The 17,134-nt window shown below is 42.0% G+C and overlaps 1 protein-coding gene across 3 annotated transcripts in view; it reads right to left on the bottom strand.

Moving 5' to 3' along the window:
• The window catches only part of ophn1 (oligophrenin 1), a 211,343-nt gene that overhangs the window by 142,409 nt on the left and 51,800 nt on the right, over positions 1–17,134 (bottom strand). For all 3 annotated transcript variants that reach the window (XM_068047210.1, XM_068047211.1, XM_068047212.1), the window contains exon 2: positions 13,309–13,404. In XM_068047210.1, the coding sequence (XP_067903311.1) occupies positions 13,309–13,404 (96 nt within the window). The remainder of the gene's footprint in view (positions 1–13,308; positions 13,405–17,134) is intronic.

Genomic DNA, 17,134 nt, shown 5'->3' with positions numbered 1-17,134 from the left:
GGGTGGGTCAGATTCGTCCTGCTCTCAATGAACAGGACATCATCGAATCCCAGTATCCACGTGTGCAAACCAGAGCAATAAAGCCTCGCTGTTACCTCCCCTCCTCATGGAGGGCAAATGCAACACCCTGGCTAACTTAATGCACAAACGGGACCATTCTGGTCCCATGTGTCACACTAGGTGGTGCATTTACTGACAAAGTCATCAAAATAACAGCATTTTGTCAGGCTAATCCCCCACCTGCCAAGACTGAAGCACACATGATCTCGCCACATGAACATTAAAACTAAAAATTGCAACTGACTGGAAAGACATTTGCATAGTAACCAACAGTGTTGGAACAATTGGGACCCTTTCGCTGCTTCCCCAATACACAGAAGTAGTGGTCAGACCAGTTTTGGTCACATGACTGACTGACTGTTGAAGGTTTTAAACTTGAACTTCCAACAGAGGATCTGAACTCAGAAAGCCATGTGCTCCTGGTTGGAACAGAATCTCCTCTCCAGTCCTGCCTACCTCCATCTCTTTCCCACAGAACTGAATATTGTGAAAACACTTGAACCTCAAAGAGAGAAAAGTCTCCTATGTGAACAAGGTTTAAGAACACTGTGCCCCGAAGAACAGCAAGACGACCTAAATTGGTTTATTTGTCTTATAATTGGAAAGCTATGAACAAGGATTCACAAAGGGGGAGCTCAAAACACAGTATGTTTAAAATTGAACCATGTTACAATAAGACCAGGTAAAGACAGCAAAAGACGCCTAGACACATTTCGCACCTGGTCATAACAATTTGTTTAAAACATGCCTGACCTTCCTCACTAAAACTACCTTCAGCTCAAGTTAGTCCTTCACAAGAATCTTTTCTAGCTGCAATTTTCTTTTAAAAAATAATTCAAAAGAGAAGGGGTAATGAACAGCTGCAAGAAATGTTATGTAAAGGAAACAGGTAGAATGGGAATCTAGTGTTGTGTTCAGACATTCAATAGAGAAAACTATTTCCAGTCAGTGAGTTAGTAACTAACTCATGGGCATAACTTTAAAATCAATAATAAGCTAAAGGTAGGAGTTTTAAGATTTACATATGCAGTAGGTTGCTAAAAATAGAATGCCCTACAGAAAATTCGATGGAAGCAGGGACTAGACATGTCTTTTAAAGGGAAAATGAATATGAAAAACAAAAGTATAGAATTTATATGGGGACAGGCTACAGGTCTCAGAGTAAGTGGGCCACTCCTTCAGAGATCTGGCATGGGTATGATGAACTGAATATGCCCCCACAACTTGGGCAGCACAGTGGCGCAGTGGTTAGCACCGCAGCCTCACAGCTCCAGGGACCCAGGTTCGATTCTGGGTACTGCCTGTGCGGAGTTTGCAAGTTCTCCCTGTGTCTGCGTGAGTTTTCGCCGGTTTCCTCCCACATCCAAAGACTTGCTGGTGATAGGTAAATTGGCCGTTGTAAATTGCTCCTAGTGCAGGTAGGGAATATGGGATTACTGTAGGGTTAGTATAAATGGTTGTTGGTCAGCACAGACTCAGTGGGCCGAAGAGCCTGTTTCAGTGCTGTATCTATAAATAAACAAACTTCTGAGCACATTTGGGGAAGATATCACAGCAGAAGGTCCATTACTCTGTGGCATTTTGCAGCCTTCTCCTTGAACTTTACTTAGATTGCAACCTGCACAAACAAAGCACTCCCTAGAAGTCAAATTGTCTGTGCCTATATAATTGTGTAATATTAACCTGGAGTGTTCACTCTGGAGATAAAACCGTACTTCACGGTTTTCCCTTACTACAAAGGCATTTGAAAGAGCATTAGTCAACAGAGACCGAAGTCAAGATGCCCAGATATGAAGGGGTGCAGGTGAGGGGGGCAGAGAAAGGAGACGGGGGGAGGGGGGTTGCTGAGAAAGGAGATGAGGGAGGGGGGTGGTTGCCAAGGAAGGAGGCAGGAGGGGCAGAGGGATGACCTAAGTGGTTTGGGTAGAGATGAGAAATGATAAAGGCAAGTTGCTTATGGGAGTCGTGTACAGGCCCCCTAACATTAACCACATTGTAGCATGGGGTATAAAGGAAGAAATAATGGGTGCTTGTCAGAAAGGTACCGCGATAATCATGGGAGATTTTAGCCTACATATAGGCTGGAAAAAATCAGATGGGCAAAGGCAGCCTTGAGGAGTTCATAGAATGTTTTCGGGATAGTGTCTTGGAACAGTACGTCCTGGAGCCAACCAAAGAGCAGGCTATACTAGACCTGGTATTGTGCAACAAGATAGGATTAATTAATGACTTCGTAGTTAAGGGGCCCCTAGGTAGCAGCAACCACAATATGATTGAATTTTACATTCAGTTTGAGGGAGAAGAGGGTATACAAGACTAGAATTTTAAACTTAAATAAGGGCAATTATGAGGGCATGAAGACAGAACTAGCTAAAGTGAACTAGCAACTTAGGTTAAGGGATAGGTCAACAGAGATGCAGTAGCAGACATTTAAGGGGATATTGCAGAATACACAGAATAGATGCATTCCAATGAGAAAGAAAAATTCCAAGGGGAGGACCCACCATCCGCGGTTAACTAAAAAAAGTTAAAAATAACTTCAAAGTTAAAGAAAAAGCACATAATTACACAAAGATGGGTGGAAAGTCAGAAGATTGGGCAGAATATTAGAAAAACAGCAAAGAATGACTAAAAGATTGATAAGAAAGGAAAAATTAGAGTATGAGAGAATTGTGTATTTTTTTTTAAAAACAAGCATTTTCAGTGGACATGTAGACACCTGCAAATAGTGAAAATTTTGAATATTTTGAAAGGAAGCTGAACTGGTACACAAGAACAGAAAATTTCAAGGAAATCAGCAAGGGGTTTGACCTCTCAGAGCTACTTTTTGAATGACAAGGCAGACTTTATGTTTGGACATGTGACCTGTTCAGGAATGTTTTGCTTTCACTTTGGACCTTTTTAAAAAGCCAGGATGTTGGAAAAGAGCAAACACTTAGAAATTTGGTTTTAACCTGCCTGAAGATCAGAGAGGAAGACCCAGAAAAAGTGTTACCTCTCTCTATAAAGGAGACTTGCATCTCTTGAAAAGGAACCCTGTATTTCAAAAGATGACTGATTCCTATCGCCTCCTGTCTCTGAAGAATCCCTGCATCAAGCATGGTTCCTGTTGCCTCCTGTGTTTTAAGAAATCCTGAAATCTGAAGAAATCTTCTGCTATTATACTGCTACTATAAAACCTGTTGCTGCACACCTGATGGAAGACCTATGTGAAGCCTGATACAGTCGAATTGCCTTGAATGCCTACCCATCAGACTGTTCATCAACCTTGCCTAGAAAGACAGAGTGGCATCCAACTATTCAACTTTGGTACATCTCACCAAACCAAAGAACTTTCTACCAGAATGTGACATACTCAGTTATTTTATTATTCCTTTTATTCCTATGAAACAGATGTAAAACGAAAATCCTTTTTTTCCCTAATAAACCTTTTTTTTTTGAATGCATGTGTGTGTGGGAAATGAGCAGCTTTTTGGATATAGATTTATTTCATTATTGGTTAAGACTTGTTTTGAGAATAGTTAATTTTGTTACTGATTAAAGAAACCTGGTTGGTGTGCTTTATTCTGGGGACAAATAGAATATCTAATTGGTTGTTCTTCGGTAGGTGGGAAAATTTATTGATGTGCTGTGACCCGTGGAGAAGTGGGACTGAATTAACAGTGCATTCCTCCCGCCTCGGTCGTAACATATGGGAAAATGTGAAATTGTCCATTTTGGCAGGAAGAATAAAAAAGCACATTATCGAAATGGTGAGATTGCAGAGCTCTGAGGGTCAGAGGCATCTGGGTATCCTAGTGCATGAATCGCATAAGGTTAGTATGCAGGTACAACACATAATTAGGAAAGCTAATAGAATGTCGTTTATTGCGAGGGGAACTGAATACAAAAGTAGGGAGGTTATGCTTCAGCCATACAGGGCATTAGTGAGACCATATCTGGAGTACTGTGTACAGTATTGGTCCCCTTATTTAAGGAAGCACGTAACGCATTGGAAGCAGTTCAGCGAAGGCTTACTAGACGAATACCTGGAATGGGTGGGTTGTTTTACGTGGAAAGGTTGGACAGGCTAGGCTTGTAACTGCTGGAGTTTAGAAGAGGAACAGGCGACTTGATTGAAACATAAGATTCTGAGGGGTCTTGACTGGGTGGTTGTGGAAAGGATGTTTCCTCTTGTGGGAGAATCTAGAACTAAGGGTCACTATTTAAAAATAAGGGGTCGCCCACTTAAGTCAGAGATGAGGAGAATTTTTTTCCTCAGAGGGTCGTGAGTCTTTGGAATTCTCTTCCTCAAAAGGCAGTGGAAGCACAGTCTTTGAATATTTTTAAGGCAGAGGTAGATAGATTCTTGATAAGCAAGGGGCTGAAAGGTTATCGGAGGTAGGTGGGAATGTGGAGTAATCGTTTAGCCATGAACTTGTTGAATGGCGGAGCAGGCTTGAGGGGATGATTGGCCTGCTCCTAATTCATATGCTCGCCTTAATATTTTGAAAACTTTGATCAAATCACCTCCTTAACCTTCTACATTCCAGGGAATACAACTCTAGGTTGTAGAATTTGTCCTCATAATGTAACCCTTGGAGCCCTGGTATCATTCCGGCAAATCTATGTTGCACTCCCCCAAAGGCTAATATAGCTTTCCTAAGGTGTGCTGCCCAGAACTGTTTACAGTACTCCAGGTGTGGCCTAACCAGAGATTTATATCGCTGAAGCATAACTTCTACCCCCTTATGTTCTAATCCTCTGGAGATAAAGACCAGCATTCCAATGCATTTTTTGATTGTTTTCTGTACCTGTTCATGACATTTTCATGATCTAGAGACCTACACCCCATGTTTCTTTGAACCTCCACTGATTTTCACCATGTAGAAAGTACTCTGCTTTATCCTTTTTAGGTCCTAAGTGGTGATGTCATTTTATGGTATCAACCATGGCTCAGTCAGCAGTACTCTCGCCTCTGAGTCAGAAAGTTGTGGATTCAAGCCCCCAACCACGACTTGAGCACAAAAATAAAGATCAACACTCCAATACTGTACTACAGGAGTGCTGCACTGTTGGAGTTGCCATCTCTCAGATGAAATGTTAAACTGAGGTCCCGTCTGCCCTCTCAGATGGATATAGAAGATCCCATGGCACTATTTTGAAGATGATCAAGGGATTTATCCCTGGTGTCCTGGCCAATATTTGCCCCTCAATCAGCATCACAGAAAAAGATTATCTGGTTATCACTTTGCTGTTTGTAGGTACTTGCTGTGTGTTAACTGACTGCCGCATTTCCCACATTACAAAAGTACAACACATTACACTTCAAAAAAGTACTTCATTGGTTATAAAGTGCTTTGGGATATCCTGTGGTCTTGAGGGTTGCTATATAAGTACAAGACTTTTTTTTTGCATTAACTGCAAAAACCATTTGCCACAGTTTTGCCCATTTATTACATCTATCAGTATCTCTTTGTAATTGTGTGCAATTTTAGAGTAGATAGGGTTTGTACAATATATCTGGATGTTACCCGGCATCTTTACATGACTCTGCCTTTGGCAGCTGTACAATATTATAATAAGATGTATTGCCAGATTCTACTTGAACTGAACATTTCGGAAGAATTCAACATTTGTGAACAGTCGATGAATTTTACAACACTAGACAGCAGGAGAATCTCACTTCCACAAATTACGCCTTGAATGGGGCAAGAACCTTTTCCAAAAAGCCAAAGCTATGACAATCTTACTGTGATGTAAAATATTTCTTGAACTATAAATATTGTCCTTCCTCCCACTATTTATGTATTGCCTACAAAACCATCGATATGATAAAAGAATGGGATCAAGTTTGATATCACTCATGGTTAGCTATGAGAGAGTAAGAACATAAGAAATAGGAGCAGGAGTAGACCATACGGTACTTGAGCCTGCTCCGCCATTCGGTACGATCATGGCTGATCCTCTGCCTGAAATCCACTTTCCTGCTGCTCACCATATCCCCTGATTCCCTGAAATACCTAAAATCTGTCTATCTCAGCCTTACATATACACAACCCTCTGGGGGTAGAGAATTCCTAGGATTCACTTCAGAGTGAAGAAATTTCTCCTTATCTCTGTCCTAAATGATCAACCCTTTATCCTGAGACCATGTCCCTATGTTCTAGATTCCCCAGCCAGGGGAAACAACCTCTCAGTTTCTACCCTGTCAAGCCCCCTTCAGAATTTTGTACGTTTCAATGAAATTACCAAACTCAAGAGTACAAGCCCAATTTACTTAGCCTCTCAGTATAGGACAACCCTCTAATCACAGGAACCGATCAAGTGAACCTTCGCTGTGCTGCCTCCAATGCAAGTATTCCTTCCTTAAATATGGAGGCCAAAACTGTGCATAGTACTCCTGAATGTAGTCTCACCAAAACCCAGTACAACTGTAACAAGACTTCCATATTCTTGTATTCCAGTCCCCTTGCATTAAAGGCCAACATGCCATTTGCCTTCCTAATTTCCTGCTGTACCTGCATGTGTATGTTCCTTGTAAGATCATAGGAAATCGGAGCAGGAGTAGACCATTCAGCCCATCGCGCCTGCTGCACCAAACAGATCATGGCTGATCGTCTACCTCTGTCATTTTTCCCCACTATCCCCATATCCCTTGATATTGTTAGTTTTCGGAAATTTACCAATTTCTGTCTTGAATGTGCTCAATGATCGAGCTTCTACAGCCCTCCGGGGTAGAGAATTCCACAGTTTCATCACCCTCTGACTAAAGAAATTCCTCCTCATCTCAGTCTTAAATGGCCTGCCCCTTATTCTGCGACTGTGTCCCCTTGTTCTAGACTCACCAGCCAGAGGAAACATCCTATCCACATTTACCTTGTCACCCCCTGCAAGAATTTTGCAAGTTTCAATGAGATCACCTCTCATTCTTTGAAACTCTAGAGAATACAGACCCAGTTTCTGTAATCTCTCCTCATAAGACAATCCCACCATCCCAAGGATGAGTCTGGTGAACCTCCGTTGCACTCCCAAAGCAAGTATATCCATCCTTAAATAAAGAGAGCAAAACTGTATACAATACTCCAGGTTCGGTCTCACCAAGGCTTTATACAACTGAAGCAATATATCTTTACTCCTGTACTCAAATCCCCTTGCAACGAAGGCCAACATACCATTTGCCTTCTTAATTGCTTGCTGCACTTGCATTTTAGCTTTTAGTGACTCATGAACAAGGACACCCAGGTCTCTTTGGACATCAACACTTCCCAACCTCTCACCATTTGAGAAATACTCTGCCCTTCTGGATTTTCTACCAAAGTGGATCACTTCACACTTATTGACATTATATTCCATCGGCCATGTTCTTGCACATTCACTTAGCCTATCCAAATCCCCTTGAAGCCTCCTTGCATCCTCCTCACAACTTACATTCCCTCTTAGTTTTGTGTCATCTGCAAATTTGGAAATGTTACCATTGGTCCCCCTACCCAAATCATTTATATAGATGGTAAACAGCTGTGGCACAAACACTGATCCTTACAGTCTCCACTAATAACAGCCTGCCATCCTGAGAATGGCCAGTTTCTTCCTACTCTCTACTTTCCGTCTGTTAACCAATTCTCAATCCATGCCAGTATATTACCCCGAATCCCATGTGCTCTAATTTTGTGTACTAACCTCCTGTGTGGGACCTTATCAAAAGCCTTCTGAAAATCCCAAATACACCACATCCACTGGTTCTCCTTTACCTATGCTCCAAGTAACATCCTCAAAAAACTCCAACAGGTTTGTCAAACATCATTTTCTTTTCACAAATCCATGTTGACTCTGTCCAATCATATCATTATTTTCCAAGTGTCCTTTATAATAGATTCTAACATTTTCCCTACTACTGATGTCAAACTAACAGATCTTTAGTTCTCTGTTTTCTCTCTTGCTCCCTTCTTAAATACTGGGGCTACATTTGCTACTTTCCAGTCTGCAGGAACCCTTCCAGAATCTATAGAAATTTGAAAGATAACCACCAATGCATCCACTCTCTCTATAGCCACCTCCTTCAATACTCTGGGATGCAGCTCATCTTGTCCAGGGGTTTATCAACTTTCAATCCAATAAACTTTTTTGAGTACTACCTCTTTATTGATACTATTTACTTTTAGTTCCTCATTTTTACAAATCCATTGGTTCCCTAGTATTTCTGGGAGATTTTCTGTCTCTTCCTCCGTGAAGACAGACACAAAGTAATTGTTTAATCTCTCCACCATTTTCTCATTCTCCACCACAAATTCTCCCGTCTCCGCCTGCAATGAACCCACATTCAACCTTGCTAACCATTTCCCTTTTACATATCTAAAGAAGCTTTCACAGTCCGCCTTTATGTTTCTAACTAACTTACATTCATAATCTATTTTCCCTTTATCAGTTTATTTATTTATTTTTAGAGATACAGCACTGAAACAGGCCCTTCAGCCCACCGATTCTGTGCAGACCAACAACCACCCATTTTATACTAATCCTACATTAATCCCATATTCCCTACCACATCCCCACCATTCTCCTACCACCTACCTACACTAGGGGCAATTTACAATGGCCAATTTACCTTTCAACCTGCAAGTCTTTGGCTGTGGGAGGAAACCGGAGCACCCGGCGGAAACCCACGCGGTCACAGGGAGAACTTGCAAACTCCGCACAGGCAGTACCCAGAACTGAACCCAGGTTGCTGTGAGGCTGCGGTGCTAACCACTGCCCCGCCCTGAAAGTTTCTTGGTCCTCCTTTGCTGGACTTAAATTGCTGCCAATCCTCAGGGTTACCACTTTTTCTGGCGACCTTATAAATCACTTCCTTTGACCTAATGCGATCTTTAACTTCTTTTGTTAGCCTCGGTTGATTCACCTTTCCTGTTGGGTTTTTGTGTCTTAGAGGAATGTATATTTGTTGTAAACCATATTATGCTTCTTTAAATATTAGCCATTGCCTGTCTACCGTCAAATCTTATGTATTTTCCCAGTCCACCATAGCCAACTTGCTCCTCATACCTTCATAGTTTCCTTTGTTCAGATTTAAGACCCTAATTTCAGATTGAACTATATCTCTTTCAAACTTAATATCGAAGTCTATCTTATTGTGGTCACTATTTTCTAATGGATCCATTACTGCAGGTTATTAATTAACCTTTTCTCATTACATAATACTAAATCTAAAATAACCCGATCCCTAGTTGGCTCTTCAACATGCTGCTCCAGAAATCCATCTCATACACCCTCCAGGAATTCATCCTCCACAGTATTAGTGCTAATTAGGTGTACCCAATTTGTATGTAAATTGAAGTTGCCCATTATTACTGTATTTCCCACACTACATGAAGCTCTAATTTCCTGATTTATACCATGCCCAACATTACAACTACTGTTTGGTGGCCTATAAAGATTTCCCACCAATGTTTGCTGCCCCTTGTTGTTTCTTACCTCCATACAAACTGATTCTATATCTTGATGCTTCGACCCAAGGTCCTCTCACTAATGTACTGATCTCGTCCCCTATTAACACTGTTACCTCACCTCCTTTTCCCCTCCGCCTATCCGTCCTAAATGACAAAATGATGAATATTCAGTTCCCAGCCCTGGTTACCCTGTAACCACATCTCAGTAATGACAATTAAATCATACCCATTTATCTCTATTTGCGTCTTCAAATCATCTACCTTGTTGCGAATGCTGCGTGCATTCAGGTAGAGTGCTCTTAACTTTGTTTTAACATTATTCCTCATTCTGATCCTATTTGATGTTTGCGTTCATCTTGTCTGCCTTCCAATTTCGCTTACTACTTCTCGACTTCCTGTTACCAGTTTTGCTTCCCTCCAATCTGAGCTCCCTCTTAGGTTCCGAACCCCTGACAATATAGTTTAAACCCTCCCCAACAGCACTAGCAAATCTCCCTGCAAGGATGTTAGCCCCGGTCCTGCTAAGGTGCAAACAGTCCATCTTGTACAGGTCCCACCTACCCCAGAACAGATCCCAATGTCTCAGATATCTGATGCCCTCCCTATTGCATCAATTCTCCAGCCACATGTTAAATTGCTTAATCCTCCTATTCCTATGCTCACCAGCAAGTAGCACTGGAGTAATCCTGAAATTACTGCTTTTGAGGTCCTGTGTAAGAGTATACCCAAATCTCTCTGACCGTCAACATTTAGAAGATAGAAGTTTCACACCTTTTAAAAAATATTCTGCTTTTCTATTCTTACCACCAAAATGAATAACCTTAAACATCCCCACATTATACTCCATCTGCCATCGTGTTACCCATTCACTTAACCTCTCTATATCACTGCAGCCTCGGTGTCCTCTTCACAGCTTAGATTTCCACCTAGCTTTATATCATCAGAAAATCTGAATACATTACTCTCAGTCTCTTCGTGTAAGTCATTAACAGAGATTGTAAGTAGCTGAGGCCCCAGCACCGATCCTTGCGGCACTCCACTAGTTAGAGCCTGCCAACATGAAAATGCCCCATTTATCCTTACTCTCTTCTGCTTGTCCATCAACCAATCCTCCATCCAGGCTAATATTAGCCCCAACTCCATGAATCCTTATCTTGTGTATTAAGCTTTTGTGTGGCATCTTATCAAATGCTTTTTGGAAATCCAAGTATACTAAATCTCCTAGCTCCCCTTTATCTATCCTACTAGTTACATCCTCAAAAAACTAATAAATTTGTCAAACACAATTTCCCTTTTGTAAAACCATGTTGACTCTGCCTGATCATACTTTGATCTTCTTAATGCATTGTTAAGACTTCCTTAATAACATATTCCAGCATTCTCTATCTTGCGGAGATTCATTTTCTGAGCTTAAAAGATGAAGCAGTTCAGTACCTTTGGAAGAAGGAAGCAAGTAAAATTAAAAATGCATATATAATATAAAGAATATCTAGTCTGAGGATTATTGAAAATTTAGTATCTTCCACTGCCAATCCCCATCCCCTAAACTCCAAAGCATTTTAGTGGCAAACAAGTTCTGTAAAAGATCACATCACTGTATTTTAAAAGGCCTGATTTAAAATGGTGGATCACGCTATATAGGTTAGTTTCTTCCACTATGCTTGGGTCATATGACTTGAGCTTCAGAAAATACTGACACAGTGCGAGTTACAAAGGAGTGATTTTAACTGAATTCCTAAAGGCTGGTTTCAGAGGAACATTAGTGAGATTTGAATCCTCCCACCTACACATCATCCTAATGATGGTTATAGCTCAGGGAGCAAAACGGAAAGGAGTGCAGCGGAAGAACAAAATAAAGAGTGGATTAGCTGGGAATATGGAAAGATCACAAACACAGATATAATATTGCCATTAACTTGGTCTAATAATCATAAAGCTAATTTCACTTTCACCCACTGTCCCTTTACACCAGCATCACCTTCAGTTGAGAGGCGATGGGTCATGCGATCAGCACCTAGACCTCTGCCAGCACGATTTACTCTTACATTAAATATCAATGGTTTCATAAAAAATATTAATGAATGTCCAACTTCAAAAACTCTCTCTTCTTTAAATCCATTCCTCATTACTGCTCAATGCATATCCAAGGCTACTGAATTCCTCCTCCATGCCAAACTGCAGCTGAAATTTATTTCCTTTCAGATCTTTTAAAATTAATTCTTGATTGCTTAATTTGTTATTCTGAGTGGAAGAGAGACATTAGAAGCACAGCAAAGAACCCCAGACTTCACCGCCCTGCACCATGCAGAGCAGCCCGGTTCCATTCAGGTACCTGCCCACTTGGGTACAGACTATAGTACACAAGGGACATCCAGGTCACTTGCTTATATAAAGTTCTAAAAAACAAACAGAGCAGTCCAATTTAGCCCATTCTTTGTTACTCACATTGGCCAGGATTTTATCCAGGCGACAGGGGTCTCGATGTCCGGCAAAAGCAACATCAAGAACCCCACGCTGCCTCTTCTGTGGGAGGTCTGCCAAATTAAGTGCCAATTAGGCATTTAACTGGACAATGGTGGGCCTTCCACGGAATCAAGGATCCCAGCGACAGAAGTCCCGCCCTCAGAGCTGCCGGACAATCAGAGGCTGGCAGCTCTTTAACTGAACACCGCCACCGCGCAGACAGTGGCTGCTGCCACTGGAACACCCACCTGAGGCCCAGGAGCAGCGCTGGACCCAGGTCACAGGTAGGTCAGGGCAGAAGGAGTCTCACAGGCTGGGGGTCATGGGGGAGGGGGTTGGAGGGGGGGGACCAGCAGCAAGGGTAGGGGCATGGCTCTCAGTGGGCACCCCCCTCCCTTAACAATGCTGGGTCCCTTGTTCAGTGACCCCCCCCTCATACCCCAGAGCTGGCAAGCAGCCTGCACAGTTTTTCCTGCTGTGATTCCTGTGTGGCAACAGGGCCACCTGCCACTTGGCTAACTGCAGAGGGATGATACCCTTAATTGGACATTAATTGCCCAGTTAAAGGCCTCAATTAGCAGCTGGGTGGGAAACCCGTTCACAGGCCTTCCTGTCCTGGATTTAAATTTTGGCCGAGGCAGGAAGGTGGCCGGGTTCCCTCCATTCTGCCAATGATATGCTCTCCCCACCTCCAAACCTGCTGTGGGGGAAAGAGCATAAAATTCCCTATGAAGTTTACATGATCATGGATTCTCCTAAAAATTAAAGTAATCTTCTGTGTTAAGTGATTAAGGTCAGGTAAAAGTTCCAAGAAACCTCGACATTTTTCAATGACGCCCTGATGGTAATAAAGCAAAATCTGTAGCTCGAGACTTATCAGTCTGATCTGATCCTGGTGGTTGCCTGGAGAAATAATGCCTGGCAAGTAAGTCCTAGGAGCTCGATCAACAGGATAGCTAGTCATCCTCTCAAACTACTCCATCATCTCTACTATGGTGAGATTACCTAGTTAGCAACACACAAGGCAGCGCATTTACTGCCTGTGCAGTCCTATAAAGTAAAAGTTTATTTTTCACCGAAACGTATGCAGTGAAATGTTAGCCTAATAAGGAGGCAGATGATTCCAATGACAAGAGACAGTAGGCAACTTTAGCAACTGTTTTAAGGTCAAGTTAGCTGGACTCAACAACTCTGCCCTGCTGGGTTCTCCCAATCTTCCAGCCAAAAGCATTTTGCTGAATCAAAAATATTCAACTCAACTCTAACTTGTTGGGCCATATTTCATAATTTGAATCGACTACTTTTCTTCCACCATTATATCCTACAGCTGATAAAAAGATGCAACACTTCAGTTCCTTACCGATATTAATTTCATCGTCAGTCAACGTATCTCCGATGAACTCAAACTGGAATACATTCAGGCTCTGCGAAAACTTCACCACAGCAGAGGAGTAATCTGCAACAAAAAAAAATTTAAGACATCAATGCCTTTTAAAAAATAACATCTCAACACTCCATCTCCTGCAACATCTTACCTTGGCAGCTGGCTAATGTGAGATAGGAGTTCAAAGCAATCTTAAGCTAGCCATCAGTGGCCACACAACACAAACTGAAGAGATCACAGGGACGGCTGGTGTGAGAACTGGAAATGCTACACTGGCGGAGACACTCTTCTGATGCTACACTTTAGGCACATTAAGTCAGAGGACAGCATGCAATATTTATCCCTCAACCAGTGTCACTAAAACAGATTATTTGGTCACCATCTCATTGCTGTTGGTAAGCTCTTGCTGTGTGCAAATTGGCTACCAGGTTTTCTACATTACAAGAGTGACTACACTTCAAAAAAGTACTTATCAGATTGTACAATGCTTTGGGAAGTCTTGAGATCATGAAAGATGCTATTGAAATGCAAGCCACAGAGCAAATGAATAGACTAGCAAGAAGAAAGTTGGTATATTGTTCATTTGTGATGGACACAGTATCTGTAGTAAACACTGACTGTTTTTTCATTCATTCATGGGATGTAGGTGTCACTGGCTAGACCAGCATTTATTGCCAGTCCCTGATTGCCCTTGAGAAGACGGTGGTGAGCTATCTTCTTGAACTGCTGCAGTCCTTGGGGCACAGGTACACCAACAGTGCTGTTGTTAGGAAGGGAATTCTAAGATTTTGACCCAAACAGAAGTGAAGGAACGGCGATATAGCTCCAAGTCAGGATGGTGTGGGGCTTGGAAGGGAACTTGCAGGTGGTCGTGTTCCCATGCATCTGCTGCCCTTGTCCTTCTAAATGGTGGAGGTCGCAGGTTTGGAAGGTGCTTTCGAAGGAGTCTTGGCAAGTTGCTGCAGTGCATCTTGTAGATGGTGCACACTGCTGCCACTGTGCATCAGTGGTGAAGGGAGTGAATGTTGAAGGTGGTGGATAGGGTGCCAATCAAGCAGGCTGCTTTGTCCTGGATGATATCGAGCTTCGAGTGTTGTTGAAGCTGCACCCATCCAGGCAAGTGGACAGCATTCCATCACACTCCTGACTTGTGCCTTGCAGATGGTGGACAGGCTTTGGAGTGTCAGGAGGGGAGTTACTCGCCACAGAATTCCAAGCCCTGACCTGCTCTCGTAGCTACAGTATTTATGTGACTGTTCAGTTCAGTTTCTGGTCAATGGTGATACCAGGATGTTGAAAGTGGGGGAATTCAGTGATGGTAATGCCATTGAACGTCAAGGGGAGACAGTTAGATTCTCTCTTGTTTGAAATGATCATTGCCTGGCACTTGTGTGGTGTGAATGTTACTTGCCACTTATCAGTTCAAGCCTGGATGTTGCCCAGGTCTTACTGCATATGGACACAGACTGCTTCAGTATTTGAGGAGTGACGAATGGTGCTGAACACAGTGCAATCATGAGCAAACATCCCCACTTCTGACCTTATGATGGAAGGAAGGTCATTGATGAAGCAGCTGAAGATAGTTGGGCCAAGGACACTACCTTGAGGAGCTCCTGCAGTGATGTCCTGGAGCTGAGATGATTGACCTCCAACAACCACAACCATCTTCCTTTGCGCTAGGTATGTCTCCAACCAGCAGAGAGTTTTCCCCGATTCCCATGGACTCCAGTTTTGCTAGGGCTCCTTGATGCCATACTCGGTCAAATGCTGCCTCGATGTCAAGGGCAGTCACTCTCACCTCACCTCTTGAGTTCAGCTCTTTTGTCCATGTTTGGACTAAAGCTGTAATGAGGTCAGGAGCTGAGTGGCCCTGGCGGAACCCAAAATGAACGTCAGTGAACAGGTTATTGCTGAGCAAGTGCCACTTGATAGCACCGTCAGCGACCCTTTCCATCACTTTTCTGATGATTGAGAGTAGACTGGCCGGGTTGGATTTTGTTTATAGCTTTACATTTTTACTTTAAACCCAATAAAGATATTTTCAAAATATAGTCACGTTTGGTTTGTATGATGAGTCTATAGATGTTGGAAGGGAGGGGAGGTGTGTTGACACTTTAGGTGGAAGCCCTTTATTACGACATAGTACTGGTGAAGTTTGCACCCTTGCTTTGCTGTGTTATTATTACATTTTCAGGCTATTCTCTCCTCACTGAAGTCACTGGCCACACGCATTCCATGCAGATGTCAAGCAACATACAAGTTTAAAATAAAATGGTGCAAAGTCCTAATTCCTCTGTTCAGATTGTAAAAAAAAAAGGCCACAAAATCCACGATTAATATATAAAACATTGGATAATATACAGCACCTTAATGTGTAGTTCCTATTTTACATCTTAGTTATTTTGACTCTGGGCACTCGTTCAGGAAACTACAGAAAGTCTCTATTATGGTTTTGCAAACATGCCAAAAATGAAGTTAACAAGAAACCAGTGAGTTTTTTCTTTATATGCAGAGGGTAGGATTTTGAAGTGGAATGTATGAATATTACTGAAGAGAACAGGGATTGATGGATTTAATAAGATGAGTAGATTGGTTAAGATCCATCAAACAGGGATAGGTTTGCTTGGCCTAAACATTTCCTACACTGGAATACCTTAGACACAACAATGAATCAATGAGCCAATGAATGGACAGTCAAACTAATTGAGAATATTTCAAATATTTTCACAACATGCAAACACAAGTCAGTTTTGAAGACAGCTGATGCAAACACCATCACCCTGGAAACGAGTACAAAAATGTAAGCTGTTATTAACTCCTATTAACCGATATTATAATTACAAACAAGGAGGTAATTTGGCCTGGGTTCAAATCTGGTCCACACTCAGACAAAGGTAATCCTCCCAATTTTTCTTCCTTCTCTTGGAGACAGCAAAGCTGTTCAGCCCATGAAACCCAATTATTCCTGTGGACTACGTACAATATTGTTACGACTGAGGCGGAAGGAGTGCAATGTTGATTCTCGGCCCGCTTCTTCACAGGTCACAACATATATTTAAATTTCCCACTCACTGATAGTCAATCGTATACCTTTATTTCCCAGAATAAAACACACCAACCATGTTTCTTTAACAAACTACAAAATATCAGTTTATTATAAAACAAGTCTTAACTAATAAGAAAGTAAACCATACTGAAATATTAAAGCCCTTTATCTTAGCCCCTCACACACACAAATACACATACATACAGTTAACTTGAAAAATAAAAAGTATTTTTGTTTAGCGCTGTTACAAAAAAAAACACTTAGGCTGAATACTTGGCCTTGGTTTGGCATCCCAAATGCATATAGACAGCTGTCACAGGCATCCTTCTGGAACAATTCTTTCCAGGCAATGTTGAAGATCAGTTTGGGTAGGCATTCCAAGAAATGCAGCTACAGAGGCTTCAGATAGGTTTTACAGTAACAAGGTTTCAGTTCCTTCACATTCAATATGCAGGGCTTCTTCAAATATGCAGTTGGAAATAGGAAATGGACACTATATGCAGGATTTCTTTTCGAGAGAGAGCGAGAGAGCTAAGTCATCGTCTTTTGGCATGCAAAAACCAACTATCTGTTGTAACAATTCAAATTGAAACTAAAAATTGTCCAGACGTCAAGCCTCCTGACCTGTCAGTTATACAGCACAGAAACAGGCCCTTTGGCCCATCATATCCATGCCTGCCATCAAGCACCTATCTATTCTAATCCGATTTTCTAGCATTTGGCCCGTAGCCTTGTATACTATGGCATTTCTAGTGC

The sequence above is a fragment of the Heterodontus francisci genome, chromosome 15 (genome assembly GCF_036365525.1).
Source record: "Heterodontus francisci isolate sHetFra1 chromosome 15, sHetFra1.hap1, whole genome shotgun sequence".
NCBI lineage: Eukaryota > Metazoa > Chordata > Chondrichthyes > Heterodontiformes > Heterodontidae > Heterodontus > Heterodontus francisci.
Note: the sequence above shows the minus strand (reverse complement) of the source record. Positions and strands in the feature narration are given on the sequence as shown.